This window comes from Mastigoproctus giganteus, chromosome 4 (genome assembly GCF_048544385.1).
Source record: "Mastigoproctus giganteus isolate SK-2022 chromosome 4, ASM4854438v1, whole genome shotgun sequence".
Classification (NCBI taxonomy): Eukaryota; Metazoa; Arthropoda; class Arachnida; order Uropygi; family Thelyphonidae; genus Mastigoproctus; species Mastigoproctus giganteus.
The window spans coordinates 31,928,949-31,954,810 of NC_143578.1; the positions used below are offsets into that span (position 1 = coordinate 31,928,949).

Here is a 25,862-nt window from a genome sequence, read left to right on the forward strand (position 1 = left end):
TTACTCCTGTTCTGTGTTGCCTTTTTTCACTTTCTTATTCCACCAGTGTTTTCCCTTCTGTGTGGAAATTTGTTCTTTTCCGGCCAGTTACCTAAAATAGGGTGACATATCCGTCCCATCCAATTATTGTCCCTTTGCACTTCTACTCTTTCTAAAGTAATGGAGAAATCAATTAACCACCAACTCTTAAACTCTCTAGAAACCTTCCATCTGATCAGTGATTGCCACCATGGATTCCATCAGTGTCGATCCACTGGTGATATTCTTGCTTATGTTACCCATCTGTGGACTAAGTCAATGGAAAAGTTTGGTGAAACTCAAGCAGTTGCTCTTGACATTTCAAAGGCTTTTGATTGTGTTTGTCATAAGAGTCTTCTAAATAAGCTTCCATCTAATGGTTTGCCGTTTTTTGTAATTAGGTATCCAGTTTTCTCTGACTGCTCACTGCAGGTAATGGTAGATGGCTCTCTGTCTTCTAACTTCTCTGCCAATGCTGGGGTTTCCCAAGGTTTGGTTCTTTCTCTCACTCCTCTCGTCTTGTATATTAATGACCTTCTTCCATTGACCAGAAATTGTATCCATAGTTTTGCTGATGATAGCACATTGAATTCCACCTTACAGTTTGAGAAACCTTGCCCTGCACAAACAGCTTCATCTTCTCGAATATCCACTACAATTCCTTGTTGATCTCTAGGTAATTCTCCAGTGGGATAAAGATAACTTAGTTGATTTCAATCCTTCTAAAACTCAGTCCTATCTTATATCTCACAATAAGGATTCTTGTGCACCTATGCTTATCTTTAATGATACTATGGTTTCTGGGCAAGATCACATATCCTTATTGGGGATCACCCTGACTTCTAATCTATTTTGATTTTCTCTTTCACTCTTGGCATTACTTTTCTTCCAAACACTTCCAATGTTCACTCTGTACAAATTGCAAATCAGCCCTACCATGGCATATTGTTTCCACATCTGAAGCGGTTCCCCCAAAACCTCTCTCTGGCTTCTAGATTCCATCATAAGATGGCAGTCAGGTTAATTAATGACTCATCTCTAACAGAGAGTCTCTCCCCTCCCTGTCTCATAGACATCTGTTTCTGCTGTATGCCTTTTCTGTAGATACTTCCATGGGTACTGTTCTTCTGAATTGGCTTCTATAATTCCTGCTCTCTCTTCCAAAGCAGTCTGAACACGTGCCGCAGTCAGTCAGTCAGTATCCTTTTACTGTCCAACTTCAAACCCACAGAATCAGCTTTTCTTCTTCCTCATTTATTCATTCAACTTCCGTTTTAAATAATAATAATAATAAATTTTCTGTTTATACTCCGGGACGACCAAACGGTCAGAGAGTTTTCTGGAACAACTTTCTTTCATACACATTTCTTGAAAATTACAGTCTATAGAAATTCAACAAATGTCTTCTTTCATCTTCTCAATCTTCAACCAGTACCAAGTACCTCTCGTGCTTGGGGTTTTCATAAAAAAATTTCTTTTAATATGTTCTTGTATGATAACACACAGACTTCAAAGATTCTGCTATGGTTATTTCTAAATTTTCATTATTTTAGAATTATTTCTTATTTTTCTGTGAATCTATGTTTTACGTATTATCTTGAATATTCTTTATTTATAGATATTTACATAATATTTAATTTCTATGAATTAGCCCTTCTGTAATTAATCACTTTGTTTATTCTTTTATTCTAGACTGCTTCCCAGACCTTAGTGCCTCCCATCACCATTCGATCTGTTCCTGTTTTAAAGTCACACACACACAAGGGCTTGGGACATAACAATGATGGAGTGAATCTTGAAAGATCCTATCAAATATGCCAAGCTGTACTTGAATCCAGTCGTAATCGCTCCCAGTTCATTAGCAGTGGTAACATGCAAATAAAAACTCATCCTGGAATGACTGCTTCTACAGTAACCACCTCAATTTCTTCACCTGAGTCACCACCTCTAATTACCAGTACAAATCAAGAAACAATTCTTGCTAATTCTAGTTTGACAAGAGAAGTTGTAATCGGTTCTGCGCTTTTACATCCACTTGCATCTCAGCATGAATTGCAGTGTTCTAGTGATCTGTTATTAACTACATGCCAGTCTTCAAATTCCTCCAGCACTACAAATAGTGCTGCATCTACAATTAATGAAACTGACTCTTCTGTTGCAAATGTTGTTGTAACTGAAACTTCATCTTTAAGTGAAACTCCAGCAAAACCCGAGAAGTCTGATACAGAAGATTCGGTTCTTCATTCTGGTGAGCAAGAAAGGGTGATTTTGACTAACTCTGCTGTAGTGAGTGGATCAGTGGTTAATTTTCCATCCCACTTAACACTGGCTTCATCACCTTCACCTCTTTCTGAACACTCATCTCTTGTTGTAGTTACAGACTCTGCTTCTGTTTCTCCCTCTGCAGAAGCTGAACAGGTGATTGTATTTGCTAGTGACCTTGCTTTTACAGTTGATTCCAGTACAACAAATGCTGATGGCACTACTTCAGTTGTTATAACAACAGAATCAGGCACTGTTGAAGGTGTGCTGGCTGAAGAAGAATGTGAAAATGAAGACAGTAAGAGTTCAGTTGTTATTGTAACTGGGACCTTGGAAGGCACAGAAATTGAGTCTAGCTTACATACTGGTAACTCAGATTCTGGAAACAGTTGTATTGATGGAGAAGAAAATTCTGGTGTTTCACATGCTGAAGCTGTTTATTTAGCTCCAGACTGCTTTATCTCACCTCTGGAGACCATTAGTAGCCATTCAGCCTGTCATGTAAGTATCTTACAATCATCATTTGTGTGTGTATGTGTTTTGGATAACATGTGTCTGTATGAACAAGTTGCAAAAAAAGTTGTTTGGCATTCTTAAAATAACCATACCTCAGACTAGTCGTACTATAATATCTCAGTAACAGAATTTATGAGAATAGAAACAATTATGAGATAGGAAAACAGGTGTAGACACAAGATGAATATAACAAGACACTAATCATTGAGTCTAAATGTATAATTGTATGAATCAATCAATTGTATAAATCTGATTGGTTTAATGTTGACAGTGTCATATGATGTGATGACATCCTTCAGGGCAAGCAAGATTACTAGATATTGACAACACACTTGCAACTTACAGTAACCTCTTAACAATGATCCCTATTGATATTGCAGTCTCTGAACGTTGGAAGAAGAAGTTTTGCACTTGTATTTGATATTTGTGCTGGCATTTTTTTGCGTTATTATGATCTGATCCAATAACCACCCTCCTGTAATCTGAATATATCCAGCATCAATGTGTACTGTTATGAATCTTGAAGGTGTTACCTCAAGGAAATATGAACCTGTTAGCAGGCTACTCATGAAACTGATTGAATGATCTTTGAATACTTTAAAAATGTTCTGGCTGATGGCTGCACCATTGGTTAAGCACCATGGTGATAACCAGAATGCAGTGCTTATATAGTAACATTTTATTTAGATAGTATGAATCAGAGCTGTAATGCTCAATACATTCTACGTTGATATTAATATTTGTAAAATAATATGAGTAGTTTACCTCAGTATAGTATGTAGAACACTTCCGTATGATACTCTCCAGAAATTAAAACGAAAAAATTGAAAAAATTACATTAGAGTAAAAAATAATTAAAAACCAATTTAACACAATTAAAATAAATTTAACACAATTCAAAATCAATTTAATGCAATTAAAAATGTTAAAAAGAATCTAACGAAAATATTCTAAACGATTTTCCTTCCTGAAGCCGACAACGCTTTTTGACTGTATGTCGTGATCACAGGAATGAAAATTGTTGAGAGATAGATCTCTGACATTAAGCCGCTCAAGCTCAAACCCATTGGTAATCCAAAAATTTGTTTGTACACCTTGTCTCGAAAGGTGATATAGTTGGCCTCAAGTAACAGTTTAATTAATTGAAAAATTTCCTTAATAGGAAGCTTCGTATAATTAATCGGTATCGAGTTATTATTCAACATATCCCAAATAATATCTAATGTGTATTCAACGTTTACATTCGTATATAACGAGGTAACATCTAGTGAGAATAAATTGTCATTGTCGCCAAGTCTGCAGTCTTTGAGATTATTAAATAATGTATCATAGTTCTTAATCCCAAATTGTATTACCTGTCAAAAGGGTTTTATAATGCTATATACATGTGTGGCTAAGGATGAAAATGCTGAGTTCCTGTAGGAAACAATAGGTCGAATAGGAAATCCAGTCTTGTGTAATTTTACCTGACCAAAAAGTACAGGAATATTGTATGTTCTGGCCTTCAATTCCTTTAACTGAGCCATAGTAATGTAGTCGTTTTTTCAATACGTGGTTAACATTTTATTGTATTGATTGACCAAATTGGTAAACAGTGCCGGGTCTACTTCAAGATAAGTGGGTCGACCGGGCTAGCCGGGTGGGTAAAGTGCCTGCCTGGCAACCCAAAGGTCGTGGGTTCGATTCTCACCTCGGGCTTGGATCAAAGTACTGCAAAAACCTTGGTAGGTGCATTATGGCCACAGAAGCCTATGCGCGCCAACAACTACCAAAAAAAAAAAAAAAAAAGATAAGTGGAGGTATTTGAAACAACTGAATCTAACTTATTAATATAATCATGTTTATCTAGTATTACCACTGTATCTCCTTTATCTGCCCTCTGTATAATAATGTCTTTATTTTCCCGAAGTTCTCGTAAAGCTGAACTGTCATGTGTATTCAATTTAGGAAGTCGCATTTCTTTTATGTTATTCACTACTTGGTTGACATGTTGAATAAATAAATATTTTTGTGGAACATTACAAAGTCCAAATTCAATATCAGTTACACATTATTTTTTAGGTAGTTTTCGAGGTAGTAAATTATAATTTAATCCTTTGGATAAAAGTGAAATCTGGTCCTGCGATAGTGTACACGAGGAAAGATTTGTAACCTATTGATATGACGGTTCGTTGAATACTGGGTGAGGTGGTGTTCGTGAGCTAGCTGATGTATTCTGTGGTAGTATGTTGTGTGTCTGTGTGGGGGGGGGGTTGTCACCCAACTCGTATGTACTTGGTCGCAGGCCCGTGACAATGTGTTAGAATTTGCATGAACGTGTCTTGACCTTCCCGATAATGTTTGCAATTTATTAATGTGTCTGTTTTTTATTTCTGAGGCCTGTGCTTCCCGTCCTAAATCTATGGAGGTCTTCAATACCAACCAATCTTTCGTATGTAGGTAATTTTTTAATTTATCGCGAAGCTTCCTAACCTGGGAAAGGTATTTTTGTTTATTTGAATATCAAGATTTTAAGGCAAGCTTAACGATATTACGTGATGTGGCCAGTGTTAGTTGTTTGATGCCCGAAATTTTTTGATTTAAATTAACCCTGGAAAACTTGGAATGATGTTGTTTTGAAGGCAATATTTTAGAAAAGAAATATGGTAACTTTGGGCCGAGTATCTTAGTGTTGATTTAATGTAATTTTGCACCAAGCCTTTCAAAAAATCCCCCATAATTGTGTGTATCAATAGGTTATCCGTGGAGAGACAGGAAGTGAATGAAATAGTCAATAAGGGTTTAAAAATGAATTAGATAGTATGAATCAGAGCTGTAATGCTCAATATGTTCTATGTTGATATTAATATTTGTAAAATAATAAGAGGAGTTTACCTCAATATAATACGTAGAACACATCCGTATGATACTCTCCAGAAATTAAAACGAAAAAATCGAAAAACTTATCGTAAAAAATAATTAAAAACCAATTTAACAAAATTAAAAATCAATTCAACGCAATTAAAAATATTAAAAAGAATGTAACGAAAACATTCAAAATGATTTTCATTCCTGTGATCATGACATACAGTCAAAAAGCGTTGTCAGCTTCAGGAAAGAAAATCGTTTTGAATGTTTTCGCTAGATTCTTTTTAATATTTTTAATTGCGTTGAATTGATTTTTAATTGTGTTAAATTGGTTTTTAATTATTTTTTACTCTAATGTAAGTTTTTCGATTTTTTTTTCATTTTAATTTCTGGAGAGTATCATACTGAAGTGTTCTACGTACTATATTGAGGTAAACTCCTCTTATTATTTTACAAAGTAACATTTTATTTTAAGGTAAAGACTAAATATAGACAAAGTAAAACTTAGTGTATATTTAGGAAGGTAAACAAAGCAACAGCTACTAATCTCAAAAAGGGAATTAATGCATAATAGATATGTTGTGGGGTCTAGTAATCAGCTCCCATTCCCCACCACTGCTGAGTTAATAACTGCTTCAGTTTGATATTCATCAAATTTAATTTCATCTTAGTTGCCAAGAAAGTTGTTTAGTGGTAAATGCAAGGAATGTGAGTTGGAAATATGTCTGGATTGAAAGACAAGGGTTGGGGTAAGAGGGGGGAAGCCTGTTACTGTATATACAAAGTTGTGTAACATGCTGACAAGAGGATCAGAGTTTCTTTTTTTTTTTTTTTTTACTTTGAATTTTTGAGGAAACTTTATCAGTGTATTGTAATTACAATGATAAAGAGGAGGATCAAAACTTATAAGTTAAAATTTTACATTTTAATCATCTCTCAATTGTGTATTATTTCCTTCATATCTTGTACCATATCAATTCCTGAATTAATAAATTTTGAGTGTAACGTCTAGTTCTGGCTGAATGGCACTTCAACCATTATTTATGGCCAACCAATTTAAACAATCTGAAGGTAAAAATTACACCTGACAAATTGCAATTTTCTTATGTAAGCATTGCCCACTCCAGCCAATAAAATTGTTACCACAGCAGCCCTGCCTTACTTTCCAAAGCAAGGAAAGGCTTCTGTGGTGCCTCCGAGGGACTATAACAGCTCAAGGGTAACTTTAGTGCCTTTCTACATTGAAATGCATGTTTCTTCTTAGGTGAAGAGAGGAGTCAATTCCATTCTTAGAAAAGATTGGAGTTTATTAGAGTAAATGGAAAGATTACAATATGGTATACCTCAGAGAAAATGTCTGTAGATTGTATCCAGGCTAGAGGAGAGATGGGCAGGGAAAGGTATAACTGGTGAATCATTTAGCTTTGTATAGAGCAAGGGATGAAAGAAGTGAGCTATGATGTCTTGCAGATCCATGTGTATGAGCTTATGTAGCATCAGCCAAAAAAAAAAAAAAAAATTCACACAACCATTCCCTCTAAATGTTTGTCCAGTTCCTCCTTAAATTTATTTAACCTATAAACTTCCACAACAACAACAGATGGAGGTTTGTTCCATCAATTAACCAGCCACTGGCTAAATGCAAATTTCCACACATCTGTTCTACAACTGTCTTTTCTCAGTTTTAATGTATGCCCCTTAGGTTTATAATCTGAACAAGTGGAAGAATCCCATCAGAATTCAGCATGCTCAACCCATTCAAGTCCTTATACACCTCAATCAGATCACCTCGCAGGTGCCTAGTCTCTAGCTGCTGCAATTTGCAGAATTTAAGCCTCTATTGGTAAGAGGATCCCGTCCCCTCACCAATCTTGTTGCCCTTCTTTTTCTCCGTACATGCTCAAGCAACCCTACATTCTTCCTAAAATGAGGCCTCCAGACCTGTACGCAGTAAAGGTGTTGCCTGACCATTGCCTTATACAGAGAGACAATCACCTCCTTTTCCCTGCTAGCAAAATTTCTGTATATCATTGACAAAACCCATTACCTGCTTTGACAGCCTGTTTGCATTGCTCAGAAAACTTCATATCTGACTGTACAATTATTCCTAAGACTTTCATTTTCTACCACCCTAAGTGTAGTACCACACAGTTGGTACGTTTCTCTGGGGTTACTTTTACTCATATGCAGTACTTTGCATTTGTCAAGGTTAAACTTCAGTTGCCACTTCTTAGCCCATCTTCCCAAATTTTAAAGATCCTGTTGCAGTAGCACACTACCATTACTGTCATTAACAACCCTGCCCACCTTTGTATCATCTGAAAACTTCGACACTAAGCCTGATGTATCTTCATCAATATCATTGATAAATATACAAAACAACAGTGGACCCAACACCGAACCCTGTGGGACTCCACTAATAGCATTAGTCTACGAAGAGCAGCACCCATTGATTACACCCTCTGTCTTCTCCCACTAAATCATTCTTTTATCCATTGTAGCAACTTACCCTTAATGCCACTCGGCTCCAATTTGTACAGTAGTCTTACATGCGCAACAGTGTCAAAAGCTTTCCTGAAATCCAAGTATATGATATCAAAATTATTTTTTGCAACCAGTTCCTTTGTAACCACATCATAATATCCAATCAAATTAGTCAGACAAGACTTTCCCTTAACAACCCATGCTGTGTCTGAATTATTGCTGCAGTCTTGTATAGATGATCCTACAATGCATCTTTAACCAGTGACTCCATTATTTTATCCGGAACAGAAGTTAAATTAACTGGTCTCTAATTACTCGTGTCACCCTTCGATCCCCCTTTGTGAATTGGGGACATATTTGCACATCTCCAGTCCATGGGGACCTCACCTGGGTCCAAGGATGCTCTCGTAATTATGGCTAAGGGTTTGCTTAGTTGCTTTGCCACCTCCTTTAATATAACTAGATAGATCCCATCCACCCCAGGTGCCTTTCTTATGTTTAACTTCAACAATTTCTTCTCCACTTTGCTCTCAGTTATTACAAAATCATTAAGCGCCCTACTACAATTTGATAACCTTCTGGCATTTTCAATCCTTAATAACTCCTCATGTGTGAATGTAGATGCAAAATACTCATTCAGTTTGTTTACTATCTGAGCAGGATCATCAACAGTTGAACCACTGACATCAAGTGGACCAATCTGATCCATCCCCTTCCTTTTAGAGTTTATATAAGTAAAGAAATCCTTGTTGTTTTTCTTAGCATCCTTTGCCAAAGATTTCTCATAATCTGCCTTCTCTTGCCTAACCTCCTTTGTGACTTGATTACAGACTAGCTTATGTCTGCCATAGGCTTCTGTGTTGCCTGATAATTTATATGCCGACCAGGCTAGCCAAGTGGGTAAAGTGCCTGCCTGGCAACCCAAAGGTCGTGGGTTCGAATCCCGCCTCGGGCTTGGATCAGAATAAAATGCAAATAACTTTGGGAAGTGCATTTTGGCCACAGAAGCCGATGCGCCAACAACTAACAAAAAAAAAATAATAATAATAATAAAAAAATAATAATTTATATGCATCCCATGCATTTTTCTTCTCTGCCATGAGTCTCATTAGTTCATTTGACAACCATTTAGGCCTAAACCTTGAACAGTACTTCTTAATAGGTATGAAACGTTTAGATAGGAGATGATGAATTTCAGTATAGTATTCGGGAGATATATAGAGAGGAGGAAGGATGGGGATATACTTCTCATTAAAAGCTGCTTAAAAGTAGCGGTATCGTTCCCAGAGTCTGATAAAGTCCTTGCAGATGTTGAGTCCATGCAATGCAAGATGACCAGTGGTAAAGGAAAAATGATGTTGGTGATGTGTTACAGGCTAACAAATTCTAAAGAGCACAATAAAAATCTCTTTAGACAACTAGAATGGGCAAGCAGTGGTGAATGCATCATTATGGGCAACTTTAATTTCTTCCTTACAGAATGAAAATCATGGACATGTAATACTCATAGTGGGAGTAGTTTCCCAAATAATGAAGATGGCTGCATCCATTTCAGCACATTAGAGAAAGCATCATGACTAGTATCGAAGAAATGACAGTTCACAAACCAATAACAGGGAGTGGTCATAACGTTATAAAATGGGTAGTATCCTAGGAAATTTTGGTAGTCAAGAAAAGGTCAGGGCATTAATTACAGAGGTGGGGGCTACATTCGATTCAAGTATTTCTCAAGCTCTATCAACAGCATTAGCATTCACAAAATGTTGCAAGGAAGCAAGCAAGCATCAGAAAAATAAAAACTCACTCTGCAACACCAGCTAGAAGCTTGTTCCAACAATCACTATTTGGCTGAAAACGCATTTTGTATCTGCCCCACAACTACTCTTTTTCAGTTTAATATATATTCTCTTTTGTGTGTTATCTTAGAAAGAGTGCAGAGGGTGTGCAAAATGGGCAGTGGCATTGCCCATTCTGCATCCCATCCTCCATATTCACCAGATATAGCTTCATTTGATTATTGTCTTTTTGGTCATTAAAAGATGCAGTAAGAGGACATAGCTTCTTATCAGATGAGGAGGGCGAGACAGCAATACACAAATGGCTTCAACCAACAGCAAAACTGTTCTTTAAGAATCCAGGCACAATAGCAGTACTGAAGAAAGTATGCTGATCATAAAGGAAACCACATTGAAAGTTGGCATTCATAATTTCCTTGTTTGTGAAATATACCTGTTATTTAACTTTTGCAGTTTTCATATGAAAGACCTTTGTAGACATCAAATGGAAGTTATCAAGGACTAGCACTGTTCATTATACTTAAAACTGTTGGTGGCATCTGTTTATAATTGCCAGCTACCAGTTACAACTATGCTGGCTATACAGCCAGTCAGGTTTAGAAGGATATTATACTAGTAACAATTTAGCAGCTTACTAGTAGACTATACAATATATGCAAATCAGAGACATCCATAGTCTCTTCATAAAATAGGAGGTGGGGTTAAGCACATGCTAATATTAGGTGAAATGAGTGGTAGAAATTGAATAGAAATAGAGAGAATCTTTTATTGCACCATCTTCAATACTAGCCACTCTCTCTTGAACACTTTAATAGCTCATGTGATGTAAAAATTAGAATAAAAAACATAATGCACAGCACTTTAACCTTCATGAATCAAGCAACCACCCCATTACCCTAAAGGCTTAAAGTGACAATGCATCAGCCTTGACCAAATCACAAAGCATCGCACTACCAAGTTCCCCAGGGAAATACTTTCTTCTATCTTATGTGTTAAGTACACATGTCTCAATAATTTATGCTTTCTTGTGTTCTTTCATTCATCTCTATGGAAACACAAATACAAAAGCTACAAGCTTAATAGTGCCCAGAGCAAACAAACAAACAACTTGGCATTAAAGACTAACTCTTAGAGGTATTGTTTACTTTTAAGAGTTGGTATTATTTCTGTTCCCATTCAAGTAATTTAAAGACCCGAAATGAGGCCTGTCAGAGAAACAGAATAACTTGCAACAATCCATCTTCCTAGCCTGCCACAACAGGAAGGAACCAACCATTCAATGTCATGTATGCAAAATAACCTTTTGTGCACACTTGGTTAAAACAGACATCACACATCTTTCCAAACAACATTGGAGAAGACTGAAATATCTGAATTCCCTCTCTCCCAGACTGAAACTAGCCCTATCAATCAGATATTCACTGATCCAAGTTAGTATTCTCAGTCACATACTGGTTTATCTGAACATTTACTCATGACCATCGCATGTTAAGAAACAGTGGGCAATGTAAAATCAACCTGATGGCACTGCCAACCACATTATATGCAGCACTAATCAGCCCAATTTTCCATCAGAAATTAATGCTAAAAATTGTGCTGTGAACATTAACTTATTCTCCACCTCAAACCAGTCACTAGTCACAACAGGTACTTTCCAAGATGAGGGTGATTCTCCAAGAATTAATGCCAAAACTGCAGTGTTGAGCCCTCCTCTACAGTCAGACAGTGCAGACTTCTTAATCCTTCTAATTTACCAGTTGAGATCCCAAATTGAAGATCTCAAGGATCATGAGGTCTACTCACTGAGGATCCAAAATAAGCATATTACTCATATGCTCTCTCTGACCTTTGTTCTTCGGTGACCCAAAAAGGCAAGCTGACATCGTAGCCATCAGTAATACCTAAACGGACAAAAAGTACTCATCCTGTCAAACCTCCTGGCGTTATAAAGCCTGGCTCCCACACTCAAATCCATTCAAGTCAGTTAGTAGATAGATCTGCAGACAGTCGGCCTGAGCACATTAGCAGGGCCCAGTCATGCACTCAGTAGAAAGACATACTCAGACCCTCAGCGGTTGGTGACCAATCACAGCTGCGCGCTCTCTTGAAGAAGTATCCCAACCAGAGAACCCACTAGGAAATAACAAAGACGCCCTACAAGCCCAAGGAATAAACAGTAATTCAACTAATGCTCATCATGTTTTGCCCACCTCATATGCCAGTATGCTTGATTGCCCTCCCTATCACACTGTTATTCCTAGCCAAGACCTCCTTACTCCGCCAAGTAACAGCCTCCAAACATTGTCTGACACTGCCCAAGAAACATATCTCCATAGTTTCCACCAGAGCCAAGATTTTAGCCTCCAGATTTGGACCTAGAACATCTCCTGAATCTATTAAGAGAATGTTTATTAAGGAACATAATCTCTCAGTTCAGATTAAACTGCTTAAAACTCAGCAAACAGGCTATGCCTCCTTCCTTATAATGTGTTCACCCACTGTCTACAAAAAGATTGTAGATCCTGCTTTCTGGCCCCAAGGTATATATATCAGACCCTTTTTAGAGGAAAACAGACCACCCCATTAACAACCTCAACTAATCCACCCTCCTTGATAGCAATCAATGCTTCAAAGAAACAAGCACGAATACCCCACATTCCAGATATTTTCTCAAAATGTGGGCAGCATAATTTACAATTATACTAGTGGTGACCCACATCAACATGACCATCAGCCTGCAATCACCAGTGATAAACAGTTTGGAAGTGCTCATCCCAACATGGGTCAAAAAAAGATCCCTAGAAATTACACAATCAGAGTCTTGTACCAGAATGTTAGAAGCCTCCACAACAAACTGGATGCCTTTGACCAAATTCTGCTTGCTAATGATATTGATTTCCTTTGTCACCGAGACCTGGCTTGATAAAGACCAGGAATTTTTTATATCCTGTTCTCTAGCAGGCTATAAATCTTCTTTACTTCTAGAGTTGGGCAAAGAGGAGGCAGTGTTGAAATTTTCTTTAAGAGGTCACAGGTGTAACTTTTTCATCAAGTTTCAAGCCAAACACCAGCATATGAAGCTCTTTCTGTACTCTCAGCTACCATGGAGTCCTCATAGAAGTAATTGTTATATATAAACCCCCAGCACCTTCATGAAATAGAAATAGCAAACTCGATCATTAACCAGCTTCAACCTTTCACTTTGTCTGTGGAGACTAATCTTCCTCCTCAGCTAGCAAATGCTCCTATCAAACCTGTCTTGTACAGGGTTACAAATGATCAATGATCTCCCAATTAGAGACAACAACCAGCTAAATCTCATCCTTGCCTCCTTTCCTTGCATTCCTGACTACCTACAAGAGACTTATTTCAGTTCAGGCCACGAGTCAATTGTTGTTCTTTTACACATTCCAAACTTTTACCCACTTGAAACTTCAATGTTGTGATTTTTTGAGTATTGCTAAATGTGTTGAGGCTGCCTCTGCCATCCCATGGTCAGTCTTAGAACATAATTGTGATTTTGAAATGCAGTGATTTTTCTTACTAGTTGGCTTAAGATGATTGTGACCTTTGCAGCAGCATCAAAGAGGATTTCCATCACACCTTGGTCCAGAGCTTGGTGGACTCCCCATCTTATTATGAGCTTCAAGTTAAAACAGCATCTGCACAAAATGTGGAAGCAGTTTCAAACTGTTCAAGGGATAGCTTACTCTAGAGCCCATGCAACATTTAACAAACAGAAATCTCAAGCAATTAAGCATTATATGGATATAACCCTTTGTAGAGGAAAATGCCCATATTCTGAGCAGTTTTATGGTTTCCCCTAAATCTTAAATCTGACCATTGGTTTGACTTACCTTGAACCTGAAACAATGTCTTGATCTTCATATACTAACAACTAGAATCCTGCTCTGACATGCTGACTGCAGTATCAATCTCCAGAGAACAGCTTATTGCTACCATTAATTCTAACCAGTTTCTGATATGGTGGGTGCAGATGGAATCCCCCAATTCATTATCAAATGTCTTAGCCCATATATTTTAGATCCCCTTCTATTTTTAATGGTATTCTTTCAAGTCATTTCTTTTCCCAGCAGTGGAACATCTACTTGTAAAGCCTATACTCAAAATTCAATCTCCTACTCTTCTTAAGCATTACTGGCCAATCTCCAATGCCCCAAGTCTTCTCAAGCTGTTTGAGGAAGGTACTCTACTCTGTTCTTACTGAACATCTTCTTACACATTAGCCTCCTCAAATCCATTACTCCCTTCCTCATAGATCCACTGTGACTAACTTCTTAGCCACCACCAGCTGTATCCTCTCTGCGGCTGAATCTCAAGCGGAGCTTGCAGTCACCTATGTACACCTCAAAGCAGCTTTCGACTCTGTAAACGTTTCTGCAATGCTGAGTCTACTTTCAGACCATTATCAGATCAATGGAGACACTCTACAGTTCCTCACTTCACTCCTTCAAAATAGAATAACCTGGCTTACTGTCCATGGGCAAACATACAAGCAGTGTATCTCTTCAAGTGTGCCACAGGGTGGCGTCTTATCTGGGTGCTTGTTTACAGTGCTTATCTCCTCACTTGTTGAGTCCAGGCATGATACTTTATGTTATGCTGATGGTATGAAACTCCTCACACTGATTTCTCCACATGATGATCTTGTGATAGCAGTATCATTTAATAATATACGCCTGGAATTTGTCAACTACCTCATCCAGTTCAGACGAAAAATAAACACGGAGAAGTCTGAATTTATGATATTCTCCTTTCTTTTTTTTTTTTCTCTTTTCTTTTTTATTCTGGTACTTGTGTTCTTGGAGAGTCTCTCAGCCTTCTCTCAGAGTGATTTCAACTCTGTGTCCACATCTCAGCCATCTTCACCTATCCGATAGGTTTCTGCCTTCGTGCTCTCATGTGTCTCATGTTCTCCCAGTCAAGGGATGCTGACTGTAATAAGTTAGCTTGTGACAGGGGATACAGATGCCACATCCTTTAGTTGTACTTCCCTGTCCCTGATCCTTCTCCTCAATACTCATCTTAATCCTGTTTTGCATTACAATATAAAATTATTTGTTTCCATCTATACCTTCTTTGTATATTGTGGTGTATATAATTGTACTGTACTTTGAGTTGTACTTCATTTTATGCTTCCATATATGTATTTCCTTGTTTGATTGATCAGTGTTCTCTGTTTATTATTATTATTCATCCATTTCTCTTACATACTGTGTTATCACTGTTAATCCATGGCCTGGTGGCAGTGAGGATGTCTTCTTATTTAACAGTCCTCTGTCGTTTGGTGTTTGATTTGATCATCTCTTTTATCTATTTATTTTTTTTAATTTTTTTTTTTATTATTATTTTTTATTTATTTTTTTTTTTTTTCGGTTAAATATGCCCAAGTTCAAAGGTCAGTCCACAACTGGATTGTGAACTAACCTTTACTAGGTTATGTTTTAGAATTAATATGTGAAACTGAGGAACTAAGTACATAATGTACATCCTTAATGCATTTGTAATAACTGACCAACTAAATACACTATTGTAAGATGTGCATGCAATTCAATAAGTAAGTTATGTATAATACTACATATACAGAATTGTTTTTTAAACATGCCAGGGCCTTCCTCACTTACTTTTAGGTTTAGGCTATTTGCCATCTGACCTGATTTGACAATAATACAACAAAGGTAGTTACGTCTCTAGCGGTTTGCTTTTTTTTTTTCTTTTTTTTTTTTTAATTCCAAATAAAATCAGTTCATTTTTAGGCTAAACCCTGGTTTTTTTCTCAGTTGGAAGGTTGTTTTTGGCTAAGGCCAGGAAACAACCTTCCAATTGAGAGGGAAAAAAAGCAGTTGATTAAGTAAAATTTTAATTTAGAAATTGTAGTCTGAATGGTTGTATATGTAATTGGCCCAATTTTAATATAAATTCAGAAATTTCAGTGAAAATATTATAAAAAAGATACAAACAGCAAAGAGCAAAAACCTAAAAATAAGTGAGGTAGACCATGGTGCCTCTTAATTGAAACAACCTATATACACAAGGTATGGCAATAAAGTTTCCGGACAGGTGCAATAAAAAAATGGCTGCTTGATCTGTAAAATGCTGTGTTTCATCAGAAATGTCTTCACAACAAGTGCGAAATGGGCAGGACACTGTCGTGCAACAAGAACCAGCTACTTTTCTCTCAAAATTGCACTTCAATATCTTTGAAGCACCTGTACGTAGAATGCAGCATTGACTCACCCCTTTGGGTACAAATTCCCTTTTGAATCACCCCTGTTTGTCAAAAAACATGATCAGCATCATCTTGATCCTGGATTTCTGTAAATGAAATGTTTTGGGCATTGGTGATGGTTTTGGAGTCCACTGCGTGTGCTCTCTCTCTCTCTCTCTCTCTCTCTCTCTCTCTCTCTCACACACACACACACACACACACACACACACACACACACACACTTAATATCCGGGTCATACAGAAACACCCAACACTCATCTCCAGTGACAATACAGTCAAGGAAATTTGTTTGGATTGTCGTGACAAGTACGGTGAAGTTGTCACATAATGACACTTTGTTTCTCTCTGCTCATCAGTGAGGCTGTGCAGCACAAATTTTGCACAGACCTTCCTTTTCCCTAAATTGTCATGCAGAATTTGATGAATTGTCTCCTTATTCATATAAAACTCAACAGCCACCACTGCGAGGGTCAAATGATGATCTCTTGGGTCATCGCAAATACCCTCACATCCATCTTTGAACCGCCTATACCATTCAAACACACTGGTGCGACTTTTATGTTTCATCACTATACACAATTTTTAACATCAGTTGCATTTCTTTTGCACATTTTCCCAGGAAAATTTGATATTGGTTCGTTGCTCCATTGCAAATTAATGAAGTGGAACATTAATGCTACTAACGAAACTAGTTGTTGCTCGCAACCTGTCAGCCTACTGGGCAATCTCTGTACCACCATCTGTTGGAAGAAGTTTAAACTGCAACATACCATTTCCATTTATTTTAAAACTCATCAAACATGATTGCAGCAACACCATTCTAGGAACTTATTTCCACACCTCATACCATATTTGTGTGTGGACAGGTATGCATATTGATCAGGATAATGATATAGTTATGGAGGGGTGGATATATATTGTATATATCTATGTGGCTGCAGAGTGGTTGTTCAAGTATGGGTATGAGTGGAGGTGGAAATAAGTACACATGTTTAGGTATACAAAAGTATGTAAGCATATTTTAATACATAAGAAAGTTTATTTTTAATTTATTTATTGTTTAATTGAATTTTAATATATAAATTTGTATTATTGTATGAATTAAAATTATAGCATGATTTATATTATAACATTAATTATACTTCAACATAAATTTATCATTTCTTTAATTATTTGCATTTCATCTTTATTTTAGACACTTCATTACTGGTATTTGGTTGTCTCTTTTTATATATATATATGTGCCATTATATTAAAGTATATATGTGTGTGTGTGTGTGTGTGTGTGTGTGTGTGTGTGTGTGTGTGTGTGTGTGTGTGTGTGTGTGTGTGTGTGTGTGTGTGTGTGTACATAATTATAATAAGTGCAATCATGATATTCCTCACCTTGTCATATGGTTTTGGATATGTATTTGATATTGTACAAACAGTTATAATAATTGTTACGAGAATCAAGAAAAAGAAAAGAAAATTTTTTTAAAGAATCAAGAAAAAATTGGCAGCCACAAAAGCAGTGTCTAACCTAAAACCTTTATACTCATTATTACCTTGCATGCAAAATAAAAATAGCATGTGTTACTCATAATGGATTGTTTTTGAAATTTATATTGTTAACAAAATTTCAGGAAAAATGTTCCATTGGAAGTTTATATAGAAATAGCTAACATGTTAACTAAATGAAATGGAATAAATGTGGGTGATTCCATGTAAGTGGCCTAATTTTGAAGATGGTCCCTGCTTGACCATCTTCAATTTTGTTGAAACTTGGTGTAGATGTTTAAACAGGTTTTCAAAGAAGCTGTGCAAAAATTCAGTTCAAAATATAGTATGCTTGAGACATCCTTTTTTGTGGGGATCACTTGTGTTATGTGGAACAAATCACAAAAAACTTTGAAGTTTTAGGTGTTACTGTTGCACAACATTGAGAGGTAGTGCTCTGAAATTTGGTATATCTAGTTAACTTTTGGCAGGGAATGAAAACTTTTGGTGTCCAGGCTCAAACACCTTCACATTTTTTACAATGCAATCTAAAACTGGCACCAAAAATTTGTCGCAACAAATTTAAGCAAGACTTTTGAAAGTCATAACTTTGAAATAAAAATCTTTGGTACCTTCTTCTGTGGGCATTCCATTTAACATCTGCATGAATTCAGCCTAACTAAATATCAGCTCTTATACTTGTTTTCTGGCTGAGATATTTTCCCTCAAAGATAGACTCAAAATTTGACTTATCTTTAGGGGCAAATACTTAATGCGGGACACCAATTCTCTCGTTTTTGCCACCATTGGAAAGAACAGGTTTTAAACAACAAGAATCATGGTTTTTCAGTTTTGTGTCTTGCTACTTAAGGCCTTAAAAATGGCCTTAAACATTTTATATTTTCCGCATAATATTTGCATACTTATTTGATGGTGAAGTTTCACATCTCAATAAGGACAGAACTATTGCATTTACAAGAGTGAAATTTTCTGCAATTACTCTGCCCTTTGGTTTAAGGAAAAAGGATATATTGCCAATGCACAAAAACATCTGTATTTTTTACCATGGGGGGTGCAAATGGCAAGAAAAGAAATTGCATGGGTTTCTTTAGTGCAAGTTCCCAAGCCTGAAAAGTAGTCTTTATTCTAAGCATAAAGATGATGTTCTATTGGTTTCTAAGCTTGAAAGAAGTTATAACTGCAACAAATTTATTTAAAACACAATACAATTTGAAATAAGCAAGTGAGTGTGAAGATATTGAATCGCTGCTTTATAATGGACTGGAATTTTTCATTGATGGTTGATATTACTACTTCAGGCAAGCTATATTGTCATCCCATTGTTTTTGGAGCTGGAAGATTGGCAATAATTTGTTGTTCAGGAATCCAGAAGACATCTTGTCTAGCAGGCCAGTGAAATGAGCAAGCTGCTCCATCAGGATGCATGAAATTTACCAATACATCATGTTCTTCAAATGAAATTTCACAAATATTTCCAATCCACCAATTATTTTCATAAATACAGGCAATGTATTGGCCAGGTTGTAAATTAACAATTGGCACATATTGAATATTGGTTTCACTAGTCTGATCTACATGATCTACAAATGATGATGGTGTGTCATTTGATACTCTCCAACCACAAATCTGTCTTGCATCAATAGGAATGAAGTGATGATTTTCTCTTGTTCCAGCAATATTATTACCATCTATGAATCTTTTCTCTTCAAATGGCCTTACTTACTTGCTCGATTTCCTCTTTAGAAACAAAACAGAATTTTATCCCAGTCACATGCTTATCACAAAATTCAAACATGTTTCTTGGTGTTAGGATTTGGTTTTCAGTTGGGCGTTGGAGACTTGCACGTGCTGCCAATTGTTTTATTGTTCCATCAATTCCATCACATGGTGACTTTCTGTGGCTAGTACCAAAGAAATTCCATTCAACACTGATATCAAAATCTTTCTGATGATGACACAAGTTAATAAAATTCTTGAAATTCTTGTATTGAACTGCAGAACCATCACTGAAGTAGTAAATGTGCCTGATTTCTATCATGAAACTCTTCAAATATTCAATTAAGTTGGTTAGAAAAATGTGCACTGCATTGTGTCATGTCGAAGGCAGTCACTGATTATGCAGAAACTTACCGTATTTCCCCATGTATAAGATGCACCTTAATTTTGGGGCTCGAAATTTGAAAAAAAATGTATTACATAAAGTTATTGAACTCAAGCTTTATTCATACAACTCCTCATCACTGTCAAAACTCCCATCGATTAGCTTGTCCTCATCTGTGTCTGATGACGAATCACTGTCTTTATATATTGCCTCATCCTCAGTTCCATCTATGGCATTTGAAATGCCAAACTTCTTAAATGACTTGACAACAATCTCAATATTGATATTACCCCAGTATCTTTTCACCCAGGTACAAACTTCTCCTATAGTTGGTTTCCTCACTCTTCCTGCTGGTGTCAAATTGTCCCCAGAAGACTTCATTCATTGGTTCCATTCATCTCTCATGGCAGCTTTGAAGGGTTTGTTAATGCTGACATCAAGTGGTTGGAGCTGGGATGTCAAGCCTCCGGGTATGACGGCAAGCTTTGTTTTTTGCTCTGCAGCAATCTTCTTTGTGTTTTTTATGTGTGCCCTGAACTGATCAAGCACCAATAGGGCAGGTTTGCAAAAGAGCCCACTTGGTCATGAATGTGGACAATCACTCCTTGAGGAATGTCTTCTTTTGGCATTGTTTTGCATTTGAAAATCAGCATAGGAGGCAGCTTGGTTCCGTCGGCACAACAAGCTAGAACAACTGTATAATGGCTCTTTTCATGTCCACTTGTCTTCACAGTTACAGTTTTCACCCCCTTCTTATCAACAGTTCTGTTACTTGGGACATCAAATTGAAGGGGGACTTTGTCCATATTTGCAATCTGTCCCAACTCAAACTGATGTGTCTTCTGACATTGAATGACAAAACAATGAAATTCAAGGACCTTCTGCTCATAGCTTTCAGGCATCTTTTGGGCAAATCTGGTCCGTGTACGCATGCTTAGTCCATTCCGTTTCATGAACCTGAAGCACCAATTTGAAATTAATTGCTGATTTCCTTTGAAATCAGCAATTCTTCTTGCCTCATGCTGAACCATCTTTGTGGACACAGGAATTCCAGTTGCCCTTTGCTCTTCAATCCATATCTTCAATTCCCTCTCTAAATCAGACCATTTTGCTGACTTGGCTCTCATGGCCTTCTTCTGCTGTGGCGTTTTCAGTAGGGTTTCTTCTTCCCGTAGCCAGTCTCGGATTGTTTTCTCAGTTGGAGGAGGACCAAACTTACGTTCAGCAGCACGATTTCCATTCACTTTTGCAAACTGGATCACTTTTAACTTGAATTCAGCACTGTATGAAAATCTTTTCTGAGCCATTTCTGGGCAGAACGTGGCAAAACATAACCTAATATACCGGTAACAAGTGCGAAACAATGAGCGCAAAAAAGCGGGAAATGCAAGTAAAAAAAATCTACAACCACTGTATAAGATGCACCCAGTTTTTAGACCCCAAATTTTTCGAAAAAGGGTGTGTCTTATACATGGGGAAATACGGTATATTCTGAAGTTCAACATCCTTGTAATAAATGACATTTGGGTGCAATGTAGCCTGACTATTCTCCCAGTGGAACCCTTGAACAGCATCTTGCAAAACAAATGAATAATTTTCTGCAAAATTCATAAAAGTGACCAATTCTCCTGTCATTAGGCTTTCCTTTGTTGACTTCACATAGTAGCTTTGATGTTTAGCAATGTAGTGATCACAGGAAAGATTAAATATCTTCGTACTCAACCCTTCATTAAAATCTTCTGTTGTTAATTGCTTTGTGTCCAGTGTATCTCTGTCAGTATGTATCCATTGCTTGAATTCAATAATATCTTCTGATTCATTGTTTTCAAAAATATTCTCTAGGAACTTTTTTAATTCATCTATTCCTGGACATTTTTCATACCGATGAAGCATACAATCTTTTGACTCCAAATCACAGACTGTTTTACCAATGAGAACCTTGTAATCACATTCAACAGGACTTGCTGCTAGCAATAACTTGACATTTTGATGGATTGTGCATACACATGCAGAATGTGTTCCTGGTGCACCAACTGTGACACACAACTTGGGGCCAAAGTTCACAAAATTTAGAAAATCCAATGTCAGATCCATTTCTATCTTGATAAGTTATAAACATTTCCTTCAAGTTGCTGAGTAGTAGTTGCTTTTGCATTTGCATTCCATCTGCATTTCTAATGGAAATGTAATCTTTCTTTCCAGGGCATATCCAACTAAATTTGTCATCTTCAAAAAATTCCATCACCTTTTGCTTTACTTGCTCAGAAAGCTTTTTTCCAGGTATGGCCATGATTTCTTCTTCTGCTTTAAGTTTTCTAGCTTTCTTGACCATTCTTTCTGAGACACTAAACTCTTCCATTGTTTTCTTTATGGACCAACTAACTGGAGCTAGTGTTAATATTTGAAGTATTTCTGAATGACTTGATACCATCAATTTTTCTTTCAATTCTTTCAGCAGCTCGTAATCTAAGCAATTTCCAAACTGATCACTTAACTTGGCTCCATGATGTCATTTGGAACCAAGCCACCAATAGATGCAATTTTACTGGTAATTACATCTTGTACTTGACTTGCCTTCCTTTTGGCAAGTCTCTCTTAGCCATTCACTGAAATTTCAGAGGAGAAATACCAATAGCCATCAAACTTGTGTTCAAGATTTCAGTCAAATGCATTTTGTCATCATGGTCTGATCCATATGAAGTTCCTGTTGCTGCTTTTCTGCTGTTAGACTCTTTTCGGCATGATGGGCACATCTTCTGGCCTGGTTTTATGCCTACCTTTGTTAGGCATAAAACCATTTCAATAGTAGTCTGCCATTGACAAATCAATTGGTTGTAAACTTTTTTTCACCATATAATTTTTCTTCTGGAAAGGATTGCAACATGAACGCTGCAAAAATTCAAATTTTTCAAAAGCAAAGCTTCATGATGTAGACAAATTGTGTCTTATTCACCCAGTTTTAATCCACAAAGTCGACCTATCCACTGTTGTTCTTCAAATTCAGATTCTTTAAATAATTTTAACCCAGTTTTGCATTTATAGGATAGCACATGACATTTAGAATTATTCATATGACTGATGGTGCATGAGTCCAGCTTATCTCCAGAAAAATCTTCTGATTCCATGGCTTTTGTGCTGACTAATAATATGTTTCTGCAAGCAATGAAAACTTTATTATAGTCAAACAATAAAAAATAGAGGGAAAAAAATAAACAAACTGTTCATCATGAAGATAAAACACATTAATAACAGCATAGTTCAAATATCAGCTATTTATACTTTTTTTTTATGATTCTAGAATATTCTATGTCCATCAGTGTTTTTTTTTTTAATTCAAGAATGTTCTGGAATTCTAGAATATTCTATAATCCTTGGGTAGTCTTCTAGAACATTCCAGGATTCTAGACTATTCTATAATTCTTGGGTAGTATTCTAGAATATTCCAGAATTCTAAAATGTACTCTATTTCTAGGTTATTTTAAACATTAGGCAGGATTAAGGAAATGTTGCGCAACAAAAAAGATCTCACAAAATAACAATACGGCACATAAAACTACTTGATGTTTAGGCTTAATTTTAAGGCCTTAAGTGCAAAGACACAAAACAGATAAACCATGATCCTTGTAGCTGAAATTCTGCTCTTTCCAGTGGTGGCAAAAATGATAGAATTGAAGATGTCCCACATTAAGATATTTGCCCCTTGAGATAGGTCAAATTTGACTTTCAAATTTTGAGTCAATCTTTGAAGGAAAATATCTCAGCCAGAAAACAAGTATAAGAGCCGATATTTAGTTAGACTGAATTAATGCAGTTGGTAAGTGGAATATCCAAAGAAGGTACCAAAGTTTTCTACAAAGGTTTTTATTTCAAAGTTATGACTTTCAAAGGTCTTGCTTAAATTTGTTGCCAGTTTTAGACTGCATTGTAAAAAATGTGAAGGTTTTTGAGCCTGGATACCAAAAGTTTTGCATTCTCAGCCAAAAGTTAACTAGGTATACCAAGTTTCAGATCAGTATCTCTCACCGTTGTGCAACAGTAACACTTAGAACTTTGTGAAAAATGTTTGTGATTTATTCCGCATAACACAAGTGACCTCCACAAAAAAGGTGCTGGTGCCTCAAGCATACTATATTTTGAACTGAAATTTCGCACAGCTTCATTTGAAACCTGTTTAAACATCCACACCAAGTTTCAACAAAATTGAATATGGTCGAGCAAGGACCACTAGGTCGCTTGACATTTTTTGTTTTGTTTTTTTAAATATAACTACTGCTATCTGAGAAAAAATGTTCCACTGGAAATTGTTATAAACTTCCAAAAACTGGCATCAGTGTCTAAATGAATAAATGAAATTGAATAAATGTTACTTTTTAAAATATATATATATATAACTACTGCAAACTAGATAGTATTGTTAACTGAGAGGGAGGATGGGCTTAAGAAATTTTCATAAATGCTGACATGCTGTTGAATTTTTATAATTATGCATGCTATGGGGTGTCTGTCACTTAGGCTATTGCTGTGTACATTGTATCATACTGTCATTTTAAGTAGATGACTTGGGTAGCTCAAATATTATTTTATGCTGTAGTTATGTTTTTCTTCATAAGTTAACATAATTAATGTAAATAGTAATTACATGCAATTTCACTAGCCCTTATCTTGTGGATGTAAAACAGGCAGTGAAAGACAAGCAGCTTCTTACCATGATATGCATCTCATGGCAAGAAGCATTATTTCTTTTCAATTGAACCTTGTAACATTTGAGTTGTCTCACAAAAATAAGAGGTTTTCCATTTTCATCATGAATGATCGAAGTGGAAAGGTTACTGGTCTAGGTAACTTTAAAAAAAAATTTTAAAACATGGCCACTGATATAAATTTTTTTCTTTAACATTGTAAAGAAATAGTTTAAAGTGCATATTGAAAGAAATTCTTTCAATATGCACTTTAAAGTCCATGGCGAATACACTGTCTTTTCAAAAACATTTTTAAGAGGATAATGTATAGATTGGGTGGCACCATAACTTGCACTTATTAGTTACAAGTCTTGCTGTTCTTCATAATATGATATTTTATTTATTTACCTCAGAATCCCAAAGTGGATTGAGGCAGTTAAATCCAAGAAGTTCTTTGTAAATAAGCAATTAATTTAGTATATTGAAACTTTTCTATTCTTAAATTTGCTTCAAATAGAAAAGCTTCAGCCTTCTTACCAATCAGTTCTTGATAGTCGGAAATAGTGCTTAGCTTGATTTAATTTGTCAATCAGTTCGGCCCTGGAGAGATTGTGCAGGGCTCATGGGGTAGAATTTTCTTCAGCGTGGTCTGTGCTTGCTAATAGGAGAGACTGCTTCTACAGGGATGGGATACATTTAATTGAAAAGGTGCAAAAATGTTTGCTGATGCTATCAAGGCAGAGTTAGTGGGTCAGAAAACTGCTAGCTTAGGGAATTCACAGACTAAAACATAACAGTAGCTGCAGGAAGAGGCGAAAGTGATTCTTGCACTGCTTCTGTTGGAATGAGCAGCAGCCCAGAGAGCAAGTTGCTGGGTATTTCGATAACTGTTAGAAGTCAGCATGGAACAAGTAAATACATGGACTGTGTTAGGGTAACTAAGCGTAAGAACAGGTGCATGTATACTTTCATCTACACCAATGCTAGAAGTACAGTAAACCCACGCTATTCGCGGGGGTTGCGTTCCTGAGAAATGCCTTGAATGCTGAAAATGCGAGAATACTGAGTTATGGCTCCCATAGTAATAAAAGGGTTCCGTTCCAAAGTATGAAATATATAAGAAAAACTAGTCTAAGATTTTGTCTATGTATGTATTATATGTACCTACATAATATGACAATGTACATAGACAAACATTGGCAGTACATAGTGAAATACAAGCATAAGGCATTGAAATGAAAATAAGAAACAATTTAATAATAAATGTATTATTTATTATAAATTTCAAACAAATTTTTCAAACCAGCCTTTGCTAGCTAAAAAACTTAGTTAGCTAGTGCTAACTAAGTTTTGCCACTGACGAGACACTTTCACAATTAGAAATTTTGTCTAATAACTCAGTTTTACTC

At 36.4% G+C, this 25,862-nt stretch overlaps 1 protein-coding gene across 1 annotated transcript in view; it reads left to right on the forward strand.

The window, feature by feature from the left end:
- Asx (transcriptional regulator additional sex combs) overlaps positions 1-25,862 on the forward strand; it is a 331,051-nt gene that overhangs the window by 292,005 nt on the left and 13,184 nt on the right. The window contains exon 15 of the mRNA XM_090372619.1: positions 1,711-2,781. Within this exon, the coding sequence (XP_090228745.1) occupies positions 1,711-2,781 (1,071 nt within the window). The remainder of the gene's footprint in view (positions 1-1,710; positions 2,782-25,862) is intronic.